General features: G+C 36.7%; 3 protein-coding genes across 7 annotated transcripts; 2 read left to right on the top strand and 1 right to left on the bottom strand.

Moving 5' to 3' along the window:
* Positions 1–821: 821 nt before the first annotated feature.
* DG1 (Tetratricopeptide repeat (TPR)-like superfamily protein) lies at positions 822–6,785 on the top strand. Its single transcript, XM_008239628.3, is given in 10 exon segments — positions 822–1,484; positions 1,611–1,802; positions 2,482–2,563; positions 2,660–2,851; positions 2,949–3,062; positions 3,853–3,946; positions 4,030–4,187; positions 5,061–5,498; positions 5,796–6,515; positions 6,517–6,785. Coding segments are annotated over 10 exon segments (2,619 nt in total). The 5' UTR covers positions 822–900; the 3' UTR covers positions 6,562–6,785.
* Positions 6,786–6,901: 116 nt separating this feature from the next.
* TRB2 (Homeodomain-like/winged-helix DNA-binding family protein) lies at positions 6,902–10,518 on the bottom strand. Of its 4 annotated transcripts, none has more exons than XM_008239608.3 (8): positions 10,341–10,518; positions 10,145–10,200; positions 9,524–9,706; positions 9,102–9,316; positions 8,666–8,750; positions 8,284–8,367; positions 7,623–7,965; positions 6,902–7,197 (listed from the first exon to the last, which is right to left on the bottom strand). In XM_008239608.3, the coding sequence occupies exons 3-8, from the start codon at positions 9,671–9,673 to the stop codon at positions 7,169–7,171; spliced, it is 906 nt and encodes a 301-aa protein (XP_008237830.1). In that variant the 5' UTR covers positions 9,674–9,706; positions 10,145–10,200; positions 10,341–10,518; the 3' UTR covers positions 6,902–7,168. The 4 variants fall into 4 exon arrangements, with proteins under 4 accessions (XP_008237830.1, XP_008237807.1, XP_008237815.1 ...); XM_008239585.3 differs by having other exon boundaries at positions 9,524–9,728; positions 10,341–10,516; XM_008239593.3 differs by having other exon boundaries at positions 9,524–9,737; positions 10,341–10,482.
* A 730-nt stretch (positions 10,519–11,248) lies between these two features.
* Positions 11,249–14,100, top strand: FRO1 (NADH-ubiquinone oxidoreductase-like protein). Of its 2 annotated transcripts, XM_008239573.2 has the most exons (5): positions 11,253–11,542; positions 11,837–11,925; positions 12,522–12,651; positions 13,108–13,137; positions 13,756–14,100. In XM_008239573.2, the coding sequence occupies exons 1-5, from the start codon at positions 11,384–11,386 to the stop codon at positions 13,813–13,815; spliced, it is 468 nt and encodes a 155-aa protein (XP_008237795.1). In that variant the 5' UTR covers positions 11,253–11,383; the 3' UTR covers positions 13,816–14,100. The 2 variants fall into 2 exon arrangements, with proteins under 2 accessions (XP_088899961.1, XP_008237795.1); XM_089043835.1 differs by lacking the exon at positions 13,756–14,100 and having other exon boundaries at positions 11,249–11,542; positions 13,089–13,127.
* Positions 14,101–14,582: the final 482 nt, after the last annotated feature.

Here is a 14,582-nt window from a genome sequence, read left to right as displayed (position 1 = left end):
GTCTCCCCTCCTCCCCCCAGGCATCTGCCTTCATTCACATATTGGAATTCATGGAAGTTTGAGACTAGCATTTTCATTTATGCGTGGTGAAAGTCAAACTGCACCATGTGCATCAATGAGGGGATTTTATTTTTTATTGAAATTGCCAGAGTTATATTGTAATTTGTATTCTGCTGTCTATGGCTGCTTGAATAGTTTAGAGATACATGGGAAAACCAGCTACAAATGATGTATATTAATAAAACATTACAGAAGCTATTTCCTTGAGTAGGACTTGAAAAATTAAAACTGAATTGCTTTTCTGTTTTCATCTGTGAGTATATTTACCCTCCAAAAAAGTATCTTATGTTTATATGGCTCAGTGGCACTAAGTCAAATAGGTGAACAATTCAAACGCGGTGAACAAATCAAACGTTTAATATAAAATTAAGTAGAGAGACACAATATATTATGTAGCAGTGAACATGTGTGAGGTCAGTTGGCTATGATAAGATTCAGATTTGATTATCTCCTACATTAAAATAGTTTAGAATATCGCTTTGCTAGAAAAATAAACAATAAAAAATATTTAGTGTACGACCATTAACTCACAATGTGGATCATTTCTACTACAAGTTCTTGTGGCGTGGTTATTGTTTTGCTCCTCGAATTATGATTCGAATTTCAATTTAGGTATCCAAAAACTCTCCGTTTAAGCCACGTTGTCAACTCCGTTAAAGAATCCGTTTGAGCCTGGTGATGTGGCATGATGGACTCATTTGTTTGCTGACATGTAAGCCAAGTTGGCGCCATGTTGTATAAACGGTCAAAAAGCACCAGTGCTGTCCAAACCGCTCACAAAAACCTTAGCGCCTAAACGCTCACAACTCGCTACACTTTCACAGAGTCACAACTTCAGCCATGGAAGCTCTGCAAGGATCCCTCCCTCAACTCCCTCATACCAAATTCGAACCAGACACTGATAAAATCAAACGCAGGCTCAACAATGGAGGCATCTACCCAACTCCCAAGATAGTCCACACCATCCGCAAGAAAGAAATTCAAAAGCACAACCGCAAGCTCAATCGCCTCGCAAAGGCCGACCCGTCGTCCCCACCTCTCTCTCTGTCCCATAAACAAGCCTTGGCGGACGAAACCCATTTCCAAACTCTCAAGCGCGAGTACAGGCACTTCACCAAAGCGGTCAAAGCGAAGACTGGTGACGGTGAATCCATGGTTGGGCGGCCATGGGAGGGGATTGAGAGAATTGGGTTCCGAGAGCTTGCGAGTACGAGTGCAGAGTATGGTGGAGGGAAGCTGAAGAAGGAGGAGCTGAAAGCATTGAGGGAAATGTTCGAGGCTCGGAAGCTTGAGGACTTGAAATGGGTCTTGGATGATGATATTGAGCTGACAGAAGACTGGTTGGATAGTGAAAATAGGGTCTGGGACCCGGCTAAGCGGAGGAGACGCGGCGAGGGCGAGGTGATTCAGTTTCTTGTTGACAGGTTTGTATTGGGATTTTGGTTTTAGATGGATTGGTATTGGTTTTAGAAGGCTGTACTATTAAGTTGGGGATTTTTTTTTTTTTTTGTTTGGTTGGTGGTGTGTGTGGTGGTGGTTTTCTGGTGCAGACTTAGTGCTACAGAGTTTTCCATGAAGGACTGGAAGCTTTCAAAAATGATGAAACAATCAGGGTTGCAGTTCACTGAGGGTCAGATGCTTAAGATTCTTGGAGGGCTCGGTGCTAAGGGATGTTGGAAACATTCGTTGGCTGTTGTGGAATGGGTATACAATGATAAGGGCAATAAACATTGCAAAAGCAGGTATTTTTATGTGGTGAAAACCTTGGTTATATGTTTCAAGCACTATTAAAATGTTTCCATTTGGGAGTTTGGCAAATGTCACCCAAATTGGACTACTAAAGGGTCTTCGAATTTCTAAAAAATGAATAGTGGAAAGAAACTTGATTATCATACTTGCCAATTATGTCATTCAACATGTCAAAGTTTTTTTTTGCCATTGTTTCTGGCATTTCTTTGATTCCAAAGCAAATATTTCTCTTGGCCCAGAGCCACATTGAGAAGCAAAGCTGCTACTGAATAAGGTTTGGCAGTGGGATTTCACCTGTTATCCAATCCACTCACGCAAACAATAAACTTCATTGTTTTTATTCAGACACAAACTCAACATAAGATTAGAGTACTCTCAAGTGGGTTTTTCATGGTTTGGTATAACTTTGATGATTCTATAATTATATATTGGATAGGATGAGATGCAATGATGTAGTGCTTTTGATATAGGCAACAACTTTTGGCCCGTGAACTATACCAACAAAGCTTCCATAATCTGTTTTCTACAGACTTTTTTTTAAAACTTTGTTTTTTTATTAATGTGCATATTGGTGTGTGACTCGATGTAATGCTATTGACTCGGTTACAATTCTAGACAAACCTATTGAAACTACTCTTTTTCATCTTGTTGACAAATTGATGCATGTTGTAGGTTTGTTTACACAAAACTTTTGGCAATTCTTGGGAAGGCACGAAGGCCCCAGGAAGCTGTTCACATTTTCAATCTGATGCTTGTAATGTCTTGTTCTTTTGTAACCTTATATTTTCAAATCCTCCTTGATAGTTTATACATTTTTTGTTGGATAAATTCTTACAACCATTTCATTCAGGGAGATTTCCACATATACCCTCATGCTGCTGCCTACCATAGCATTACGGTTACACTTGGTCAAACTGGTCTTCTGAAGGAATTGTTGAAAATTATTGAAAGCATGAGACAGAGACCTTTCAGAAGCAATAAAAATATGTTCCCCAAGAACTGGGACCCTGTCATTGAACCCGATGTCATTGTGTATAATGCTGTAAGAGAGTATTTTTGTGTATTTCAATTGTCATTCCTTGTTATACTTTAATCCGCACGTTGATGCAATTCTATTTCTCTTTCAAATTGGTTGCCAGCTACTGAATGCTTGTGCTCAGTCCCATCAGTGGAAGGGTGTATCCTGGGTGTTTAACCAGTTGAGAAAGAGTGGTCTGAAACCTAATGGAGCAACCTATGGACTTGCTATGGAGGTAATAACCTGGATTGCAACATGTCTTAACACATAATAGTCCGAACATAGGTCCTTGTTGTTATGACTTTCGTGAATATATAAATACAATATGATTCAGAGGTTCAAACCATGAAAGTATATTAAACATTAAAACTTCAGTCTTGTATTTAAAATACTTGTATTACCTCTCAGTTATACTGCTAGTAAAATATATGTATTACTCTAAACCTTAAACTAAGTGGTCAAGTCCAGATCCTTGTTTTGAATTCACACATCCAAATGCAATCTAAAAGGGTAATATATGGTGTAAACTAAAATAAGTAATCATGAAAGAACTATATACTGATGTATCATTTTAATTTAAAATTAAGATTCCGTTGTGCCTTTGGAATTACATGCTATGAGGAGCTTGGGATCCTCAACCTGAACTTTATCCCAAAAATAACTAGGGTCAGCTATATGAATCCTACTTCAAGAAGCTTAGTCTCCTCTGCCACTAGGATCTGTCCAAAGTCATACACTACCTCTCTAGTTATCATACCCTTGCTACCAATGCAGTCTTCTCTGTTGGACCATCCTTAGTCTCCGATGCACATAACTAAATCATCTCCAGATTGCTTTCTGGATCTTTGGTCTTATTTACCCACCTTTGAACAGATATTTTTCAAATCTCAATTCTCATCTTATCCTTTTTCTTTTGAAAAATAATTAATCTTTTTTTTTTTCTCTCTAGTATTGCCACACATGTATCTTTGTGTCCTCAAATGATATTTGTATTCGACTCTAACATTAGGTGCTTCTTGTTGAAGGTAATGCTGCAATCTGGAAAGTATGACCTTGTGCACGAGCTCTTCAGGAAAATGAAAAACAGCGGTGAAGCTCCAAAAGCTCTTAACTACAAAGGTAGTTATGTTAGTATCTCATCCAGTATTGAGATGGATGTATGATTTTTGGTCCCTCTTACATAACGGTATGCTATTTCCCAGTTCTTGTCAGAGCTTTTTGGTGTGAAGGAAAAGTCAACGAAGCTGTGGAAGCAGTTAGAGATATGGAACAAAGGGGAGTGGTTGGAACAGGCAGTGTATATTATGAGTTAGCTTGCTGCCTTTGCAACAATGGTAGGTGGCAGGATGCTCTGGTAGAGGTAAGTTTCTTTGTCTATGGAGTTTGGATCTACTGTGACTGGCTTTATTTGTTTAGGTGTGGTATACTAACCATGTCTGATTCAATCTGTAAAGAGTCTTCAGTTGCTTGCATCAGTCCTGTCCTGTTTTCTTTTCAATCACTTCCTGCCATATGGTTGATTTATTGCAATATAGGAGCTTTTGTCGTACAAGTCATACATGTTTGTATCACCTATCAATGCTCTCCAGAGCATCAAGAATTAAAGCATGGACAATCAATTTATAACATAGTTGTCATGAACATAGTTGATGGCCATTCTTTAAGCTGACTTTGTTACATTTAGTATTTTAAGGAGCTGCCTAGGAAACCTACCCGTCAGACTCATTTGTTATTCCTGTGTACCTAATTTGAATATTCTTAAGTGGACTTGCCCCTGTAACAAATTTGTTCTAATTTTCTTATTAAAGGACGTATGTTTATAATAGTGATCATTTTGTGAGTTACAAAGAGAGGTTTTTGGTGCTTAATTAGAAATATGTCGTTCTACATCGTAAGCAATGTCTACCTTGTTAACAAGTTTTCATTTGTGGAATGAGGCGTTCAAACTTTATTGAGGTAGATATTGGCATAAAGAAATGGCATTAGATAACTTGTATTATTTGAAGGTTATTGTAAAGGCATGAATTTGCAGTTGTCCAAAACAGAATTCAGTATTTTTGTTTCTTTTGATTTACTTGTTTCTTGTGCTGAACTTGGATAATAATGGATGTTGTGATAATTGTCAAAAGGTTAGGCCACTGACATTTCCATTTTTTTGGGTCAAATAGTTTCTTTTATGTTAGGTCGTGACCTATCTTTCTGTTATACTTATGGTGGACCTATCTGCCTGCAGGTAGAGAAGATGAAAAATGTATCAAACACTAAACCTTTGGAGGTCACTTTCACAGGCATGATAACGTCTTCCATGGAGGGTGGGCATATTGATAGTTGCATATCTATATTTAAACACATGAAAAACCGTTGTGCCCCCAACGTAGGGACCATAAATACAATGCTGAAAGTCTTTGGACGTAGTGATATGTTTTTCAAAGCTAAAGAATTGTTTGAAGAAATCAAGACTCTTAGAGCTGAGTCTGATTCTTCACTAGAAGGTGGTGGTACTTTGGTTGTCCCTGATCAGTACACGTATACCTCAATGCTCAAGGCATCTGCCAGCGCTCTGCAATGGGAATACTTTGAATATGTGTACAAGGAGATGGCTCTATCTGGATATCAAGTAGATCAAACTAAACATGCATCGCTACTTGTGAAAGCATCCAGAAGTGGGAAGGTAAAATATATAGCTAATAGTTTTTTATTTCTTCTTCTTACATCCACCTATTGTATTGTACATGGAACTCTTTTCTTTCTTTAGGATCAAAAGGAGTATATCTGTTAGATATTTTGGCTGGTGTCCAGTGATAGTGTTCATCCTTTCACTAAATTACCTTGTTTCCAATGAAAGCCAAGAACTTGGTAAGGTATTTAGTAAATATAATAACTGTTGGGGGACAAAAAAAAACGTAGACAAATGTTTATAGGATGAGTCAGCGTAGCTTATTATAGTTCATATTTTGTTTTGATGCAGTTTTATCTACTAGAGCATGCATTTGACACAAGTTTGGAAGCTGGAGAAATTCCCCATCCATTGATCTTTACCGAAATGGTATTTCAAGCCACAGCTCAACATGATTATAAGAGAGCTGTAACCCTGGTCAATGCCATGGCTCATGCTCCATTTCAAGTCAGCGAAAGACAGTGGACAGACCTTTTCGAGAAAAATGGAGACACAATCACTCGGGATGGCTTAGAGAAACTGTTGGATGCTCTACACAATTGTGATGTAGTATTGGAAGCCACCGTCTTAAATTTATCAAGATCATTGCTTCGTCTTTGTCGGTCTTACAGATCAAGAGGCTTATCAAGTTCCGCCCCTTTTGGCAGTGGAGCCACAGAAACATCATCCTTGGATGGTGATAATGAGGAAATTTATGGTAATGGAATTATGCCAAATCATTCTTTAGAATCGATTGATGGTAGCCATAACCCTAGGAGGGAGCCTCTTGATAAGAGTACCAATGTTCCTTTGGATGCATTTTCTGTTAATCATGCTAGCACCAGAAGAGATGTTGATGCTGTTACAAGGACAGTGTCTAGGTCATCAGATTATATTTCTGATGAAGATGGTGAATACTCAACAGAAATTGATGAGGAAATTGAAGCACTGATTTATAAAGATGTTGATGATTCTCATGACTCAGATTTGCCCTCAGCACCTGAAATACTGAAAGTGTGGAAGGAAAGAAGGAAAGAAGCAGGGGATGGTCTTCCTCTTTCAACTTGGGCAGAAGTAAATTGAGGTTTTTTTTAAGCCAGATCCCTTTAGAAGGGTAAGCAACTCATATTTCTATTTAGCCCCTTTTTGTCATTGTGTATATAGGAAAAGTATTTACTAAGGTTCTGCTGTGTCTCGTTTGCTGCCGATGCCTCTTAATGTAAATACCAAAATACGCCCCAAAGAAAGTCAACAACTTAAACTTCATGTTATTTTTTCCTTCGGAAAATATTTCTTTGTATTTGATGTTATGCAAAATGAGAGAGAGAGAGAGAGAGAGAGAGAGAGAGAGAGATGGCCATGAAATTGAAGTACATTTGCCCTAGCACTTTTTCTCTTCAATCAAATAAGAGCGACAATTGCAAAGCGTACTTTTATACCTTGGCATGAAAAATCTCTCTTTCCTTCAGTTTTTACTCATTTACCTCATTGTTTAATTCTGAATATCAGAACACCTAATAAGCTCCGTACAAAATGATATCTGGAAATGTTAAAAAAGGAAATTCACAGATGGAGCTCTCATGTCACAGATTTACAAACACAACCTATTTACACTAACTGACACATGAAGCCATTGCTGCACCAGCATATCGTTATCCCATGCACAGTTCTTGCTCAAAAAGGAGTTATCCATGTGCGAGTTTCATGTCAAGGTCTGCAAAAATTTGCAAAGATGTCAATAGGAATTACAAGTATAAAAAGGCATGGATAGGAGCAATTGATGAAGCTTTAACAAAATAAATCTCCATATAGATTGACATGAATCCCTTATATGATAATATAAGCGAGAAATTATGAATCTTGAAGTATTTTAGCATGAAAAATATAATTTTTGAACTTAAATCACAATAAATAGTAGAAGAAAAATTCATCTGCACAATAAGCATTAGCGGGGCCATTACACAGAGCAACTACCACCTTTAAGTAGGGGCTGCATGTGTCCAAATATTGGCCAAGCTCTCTCAAAATTCAAGTTCACAGGATGCAAGGATAGCATCTTAAAAGAAGAACTCATGGAGTATATTGACATTCTATGTTAAAGGTCAACATATGATGTGAAATCGCATAAGAGAACTTTACCAAGTCTTCTACATTTCAATGCTTTCATTGCTGCTTTGGCAAAAACTTGTGCTGCTTCTGCTTCAGCTTCTGCCGCCTCTGCCTCCCTTGCTGCTTCTTCAGCTGCTGCAATGGCAGCTTCTGCTTCTGCAACTGCCTGGGCAGCAGCAGCAGCAGCCTCTTGTGCAGTCATGCTTCTCATCTTGCTTAGATCTGCATCCACTTGAGATTTAGTAAGAATGTTGACATTGCTCTTATCCGCTCTTGAAGAATCCTTCTGCTTTCCCTCCAAGAGCAACATTGAAGAGCTTCTTCTTTTTTCAGAAGAAGCTGAACTTGGTGCAATTCTGTATCTATGCTTTACCTTCAACACACAGACCAAAAAATAAGATCCATTCCTGAGATATATATTCCTTATCATAAAATTCTCTCCCATTAAGTACCTTAGTACACAAACCAATATTCTCAAGTCCTAATTATCCATAATTGTCAGTCTTATCACCTAAATATCTCTGTCATATTATAGAGCTTCAGTATTTAAAAATCTAACAAATATTGAAATGGACCAATTTGCAAGCTTGCAGGCGTTTTTTCATTCAATTAGACATATGAGATCTCAGTCCAGTCCACACATACTACAGTAAATGTACTCTAAGATATCTAAACTTGAGAAACTAATTACCTTAATCAGTTTTCCGTTGGCAACCATATGCTTTAATTTTGATGAGAGTAGCTTTTTAAGGTTTGGAGGCGCCCAATATTGCTCCTACGACATAAAAATGATACGTCAAAATGTCTCCAAAGACAACTAAGCAACATGACAAATACATACACAACACACACTCCCAGTTTTCCATTGATTTGTCCAGTTGGGTGAGATTTTGTCATTGTTTTTGAAAAGACTGACAAAGATCAAGTAAATAAGTCATTGATGTATAGCAATATGTTAAGAGTTTCAAATCCCAGCAAGTTGAGATTGAAAACAAAATAATAAAAAATACAGCAAATATGAGGAAAGCTTTCCACAACTATGCTCGAAGAATTCACAAAATGTATATATATACCTCTATGTACATAGCAATGGCAGCTCTGTCAGAACCCCCTAGCTCCTTCAAATTTGTAATAGCCTCTAATATAAGGTGATCCAACCTACAACCAACCAGAGGAGTTTCCAATAGAACTAGTCAATAACCATGTTAAGAAAAAGATGATAGCATGACATCACTATAATATTTTTGTCCATTTTAAATTAAGGACGAAATATGGACTCTTATTGGAATCTATTTTTGTAAACGTAGGAGGAATTAACTCAATCATAAGATTTCCACACAAAATAGTACGCAGAACATCCTCATGTATCAACCACGTTGATAGTCTTCACTTAGTTCTAACCGGTTATTTAATCGATATCCAATTACTTCAAGAGTTTTCAGATCCAATTATTGTCGTAGAATGAAAGAAGTAAAGTCAACAATATCCATAAACCAGTGGTGATCTAACCTGGCAATTGGTTGTTTTGATTCAGTAGTCTGCAATTTTCCACCAGAAATGGCAAGAGGCTTAGCATCAACAATTTCTTCATGACTTTGAATCACAGTGCTCACGGCCAAAGGGTTATTATCATGTTTGGGATTTGGTAGGTTCCTTTTAAGTGCAAGCTTAGCCTTCTGTCTGGACCCCCATATTGCGGTCACGTTTATATTTCTCCACTTGTCCTATCCAAGGAAACAACTACAAACATGAATAAACAAAAACACAAAATCTAATATTGGAAACCAAATCAAGCATGAAGCTGTAAAGTACAGTTTTAGGGTGCAACAAACAGAAGCACTGAACCAGATCAAATAATAAACCCTACAATCCTATTTTCTTCTATAGTAGCTTGACAACATCCGCTAAGCTAAAGTTTTGAAAATGGATACCTTGAGATCAACATTTGAACGCAGATGCAAGATAGAATTGAACTCTGGATCTGTGAGTATTGTGCGCCATTTGCCTGCCCCGTGTTTAAGTACTCCAGCTTTAAGGGCTGCTTCTTCTTCCGCAGTCCACTTCTGCTTAGGAGCACCCATCAACCAAAGTCCAAAAAATTTGCAGAAGGATATCTGCCCAGTTAAGTTCTGCACCCTGTCAGCACTTCATAGATGATCAAATGCTTAAGAGACCAACAAAATAGCATTTTACTGTAATTTCGCCTCTCCCCTCTCTCAAAAGAAAACAAAAATCAAAAAAAGCAAATTTAAAAGCCCTGCTTTAGGTTACCTTGAATTGAATTCCTCACTAACTTACATTCCATTACTTGAAAAAGCACCACATGTTCAAGTTCAAATTTTGACTCAGAGAGTGCCTATATATGCTCACACAAGCTATCAATGTACTCACACAAAAAGGCAACACATTTTCCAATTGGGTATCCAACAAAATTTCAATTACAAGCTTAAAAATTGTTCATATTAAGCTATCCTCAATTGTATCTTCTTATTTTTGTGAAAATCAAATGAAATCCTGAATTTGTAAATGAAGTTTAATTTCAAGTCCCTCACCTAAGCAAATTCACATCAAATCCATGAAATGAATTGGCAATGCATATCGGCAAATCCTGCACCCAAAAATAACAGAAACGAAAGCTCATCATTCCTTTAATAAAATGAGTGTGAAATTTTAAATTTTGAAATTATGGCAAGTCGCAGATAAACAAAAACTAAAAATAAAAAAGAGAGATGGGTAGCAGAGGTGTACCGGATCGGAGAAAATTACTGAGAAGCTGACCGGAAATGTGGGCAACCGAGAATGATTGAATTATTCGAAAGTTCGAAAATTGGGAATTTTGCGGAGTTTATATATTGTTTTGTTTGTTCTTCAAGTGTAGATATTGTCTGAAAATGAATATTAGAAGAAGAAACTGTTAAGTTCCATTGGATTTGTGTGCCTCGGCCTTTCCTTTTGAGAGATGGACAGACGGACCTGCGGGGATGGGACCCACCAAATGGTAAATGCTAAGGGAATACCAATGGATCTTCAGTTTCTGGAAATTAAGTTTAGACCCCCGCGTTTCCACAGTGTGTAGGTTTACACCCCTATAATTTTTTTTGTTGGTGTTATTTCTTTTATCAAATCACATTTTTACACCATTCAAGTTTGCGACATGCGTTGATTTGGTTTGGTATATGATCTTTAAGACATTGCAATGTCATACGCAATGTTACATTTTTGTTATTTGATGACGTGACAAATGTAATGTAAATTTTGTGTTATGTGTATAAAAGTTTTTATTTATTTATTTTAAAGTTAAATTGTTTTAATCTGGTCAAAATAAGTTGCAAATGTGATGTTATTGGGCCATATAAAGTTGTAAGAATGAGAGAATATTTTATAAAAACACTCATGTTCATATGCGCTTTTTAAGAAGCGCTTCCATTAGAAGAATGTTGAAATTTTTATTAAATTCAAAAAAAAACTTTTGTAATTCATAAGCACTTGTAAGTTTTCTATACCATAAAGAAAGGCTTTTAGTTGTGAAAAACAGTCACAAACATGCCACAAGCATTTTCAAAATAATGTTGGGGTGCCCATAAATACAACCATTCAATAAAGCTATGGGTAGTTTCTGTATACTGAAAACTAAAAGAGGGAAGCAGCAATTTTTATCAAAATAGTTGAAAGACAACAGAACACTGTCAATAAAACATTCTATTTTCATTTTTGTGTTCGTTGTTCAGCTGCCATTTTACATTTCACAGGCGCGCGAGTTTGGTTCTTCCGTTAGATTCGTTTCACTGGCGATGGCGAGCTCTCTGCAACGCTTATCGAGCCATGCTCGTCTTCTCCGAACCTCGGTTGCCTCAGGGTCCAGACCATTCTCGGCCGACGCTTTGGTTGAGTACATGCCCGGCGAGATCGGGAAGGTCTCTGGCATTCCAGACGAGCATCTTCGCAGGAGGGTACGATCCTTTTCGTTTTCATTCTGAAATTCAATTCGGATTCTTTTCATAATTTTCAAGTAATTTCTCAACGGGAGCACGTAACCCAATTGGAGTTTTGGCTTATCAATCGACTTAGGGCACTGGGCATATGTCCAATTCATTAGTTTGTATGAAAATAGCAAATTTTGAGGCTTGGACTTTCTGTTTGTTATTTTTTATTGAAAGCCACAAGCTTTACATGGTTACCAAGTATTTTTCTACTTTAAATTGATCATTGCTGGGAATTTATTCGTTTGTGGGTATACATGACAGGTTGTAATATACTCACCTGCAAGAACTGCGAGTCAGCAAGGATCAGGGAAAGTTGGGAAGTGGAAAATCAACTTTGTGTCCACACAAAAGTATGGCTTTTTTCATTGTTATAGTTCCTAATGAAAGAGATTTGTGTTCATGGTTATAGACTTTGGATTTGCTTTTGATTATATTAGTTTTCTGTGTTGTATCTTCTGATGTGGTTCTTAGTGGGTAGATAGGTTTTATATGTATTTTCTACAAAGTGTAATATTGTGCACCTGGATTTTTCGCTGAACAATATGAATTTTGCGTTGGAAGTGATACTTATGCAAATGATTTCATGTTGAATTGTGCACCGTTAACAGACTTATACTAATCTTGTTAAATTTGATATCAAATGAAGCTTATTTTTTATAAAGAATAAATTACAATAATAACCAGCTAATGATTTTCAGATTATCAGTGAATCTCTGTTTGTTGATAACACTTCTTTCAAAATTTGAACCTTTTTTTAGCATTCCTACTGTAAAACCTGAAAATTGTGTTGCTTTAGCTAGGTGGTGTCTTTCTTGGACTGATATTTCAAGTCTTCTCTCAGTCGAGCCTTGAAATAAACTTATTTTTGTTCTCACTTAATTATTCAATGATTATTTTGTTACCACAATTAGATGATTAATAGCTCCTCTTCATGATATGTTTGTAGGTGGGAGAATCCATTGATGGGCTGGACTTCAACTGGTGACCCGTATGCCCATGTTGGCGATTCAACACTGGGTTTTGACAGCGAAGAAGCTGCAAAGTCCTTTGCAGAGAGACATGGTTGGGATTATGTGGTATGTATTATTTGTTTTCTTTATGCTGCTTAAAATGAATTTCCTTGTCTTTTGACTTAAATATATTTTGTAGTTTTTCCCAGCTTGTGCTTGACTTTCATGCAGTTGTCCTCACTTTGTCCGAGTTCTTTTTAGTATAACACAAACAGAAACTGACCGTTTTAGGCCTTCATTGCGCTTCTTGAGAACTTGGGCATATATTCATCCTCCAAAAGGGGGAAGTAGAGCTAGACATATATATGATATATCCATTCAATTACAGATATTACCTTCCAGCTCTAAATGGTTTTGTGCTTGCATATCTTGTTATTGGAGAAGACTAGTAGCACTATAACTGTTAGTTTACTTGCAGAACAGATCTTTTTTTTTATGATGGGAGCAAGTTCTTTTATCTCTAAATTTTAAATTTTGACTTCCCTTTGACCTATTAACGACAGTTCTTGAACTCATCTGTAGGTTAAAAAGCAGCAAACGCCATTATTGAGGGTATGTGATTCTTTCTTATTTTCTGAAGCTATTTCCACTCATGCGATAACAGTTTCTTTTCCTTTTCCTTCTTTTTTGTTTTTTGCATTTTCCTGAAGGACCTGTATAAAAAATTTAGTTTCTGGCTCCATTGATTTTTAGCCACCTTAAGTGATGATTTTCCTAAACAAAATGTTTAATTGAAGTTATACAGTTCTCTCATTTTCTTTCTGCAAATTCATGCCATGGTTACCTTCTTGGCCAAACAGATCAAACTTGTTTGGCACAAGCTTTGTGTACGGAATAGTAGATAATTTTTTTTTCTGATGGCATTGACAGAAATGTGAGTGGTGTAGTCCATTGCAAGTTTAGTAGTTGGACATTGGCTACTTCCCTCTTTTCGCAGAATATGTCAAGGAAAAAATGGAGTAATGAGGAGTTTCCTGTCCTTGAGATGGAAATTTTCTTAGTTAGTGACCAGTCCTCTGGATCTTATTTTATCTTCTATTACGGCTTTTTTTTTAATTTCCCTTTTGCATTCTTGGAATGTTTTATGCACAAAATGATTATTCTATATAATAATTTGGTTTTTGTCTCCCTTGAATTTTAGGAAGTATCTAACTGTATTTCTTGTTTCAGGTGAAGGCGTATGCAGACAACTTCAAGTTTAAGGGCCTCCCTAAAACTGAGGAGGCTTGATTTTGTTTCGATGATTTTGTTTCTTGGTTCTGTCTCGAGGGAAATTGTGCAACAGAACTTGCAGTTTCCTCACTCATGTTTCATTGAACAAGTCACTTGATCCAAATGAAACTCTTTGATTATGGTAATAAACGGGATTCATGCTTGATCCAAATGAAACTCGTTGATTATGGTAATAAACGGGATTCATGCTGTGAAGTATCTCTTGCCTATTAGATGACGTTACATATGTATTCTCTGCATCCATCGATTGTTTTTTTAATATAAAATTTTCGTATTCCTGCATCGTATTTCATTATATTCCCTTTATGTGTCTTCCATCCCCATTGGAGAAATGCATTAGAATGGATAACTTTGCTTACAATGTGGTGGTGCAGTTCCAAATTCTGTTATTTCCCTCCTTTTTGCCTATTTATTTGTCATTATACCATGCGATAGTGTTCCAGTATCACATAAAAATTTCCCATTTTAGTTGTGTTCTAATACCATATAATAAATTTAGGTTTTACCATTTTACTTTTGAGAAATAATAAGACTTTTAAAAAAACAAAAAATCTTAATTTTAAATTCGACATCCAAATATAAAATTTCTACATAAAACAATATCCACGTAGCTTATTCTTCAACAAAGAAAATCTCTGGCAACTTTGCTTTTTCCAGATTCGAGTTAGAGCAGCAGCTTTATAAGGAATTAATCCAACTCCCTTTTTTCCGGTTTATTTTTTGGTGAAATGGGGGGGATAAAACCCCAAACAAAACAAACTACT

Source organism: Prunus mume, linkage group LG1 (assembly GCF_029339155.1).
Source record: "Prunus mume cultivar Tortuosa linkage group LG1, ASM2933915v1, whole genome shotgun sequence".
In the NCBI taxonomy this organism is placed as follows: Eukaryota; Viridiplantae; Streptophyta; class Magnoliopsida; order Rosales; family Rosaceae; genus Prunus; species Prunus mume.
This window is presented reverse-complemented; position numbering and strand designations above follow the sequence as displayed.

What these genes read in the sequence shown, in the direction of transcription:
- TRB2 (XM_008239608.3), bottom strand. Translation starts at nt 9,673, where the DNA reads ATGGGTGCTCCTAAGCAGAAGTGGACTGCGGAAGAAGAAGCAGCCCTT. An exon ending in GTTCAAATGTTGATCTCAAG is followed by an intron (nt 9,317 to 9,523) that starts GTATCCATTTTC and finishes TTCCTTGGATAG; the next exon opens with GACAAGTGGAGAAATATAAA. An exon ending in ATTGAAATGTAGAAGACTTG is followed by an intron (nt 7,198 to 7,622) that starts GTAAAGTTCTCT and finishes AAATTTTTGCAG; the next exon opens with ACCTTGACATGAAACTCGCA.
- FRO1 (XM_008239573.2), top strand. Translation starts at nt 11,384, where the DNA reads ATGGCGAGCTCTCTGCAACGCTTATCGAGCCATGCTCGTCTTCTCCGA. An exon ending in AACTTTGTGTCCACACAAAA is followed by an intron (nt 11,926 to 12,521) that starts GTATGGCTTTTT and finishes ATATGTTTGTAG; the next exon opens with GTGGGAGAATCCATTGATGG. An exon ending in GACATGGTTGGGATTATGTG is followed by an intron (nt 12,652 to 13,107) that starts GTATGTATTATT and finishes ACTCATCTGTAG; the next exon opens with GTTAAAAAGCAGCAAACGCC.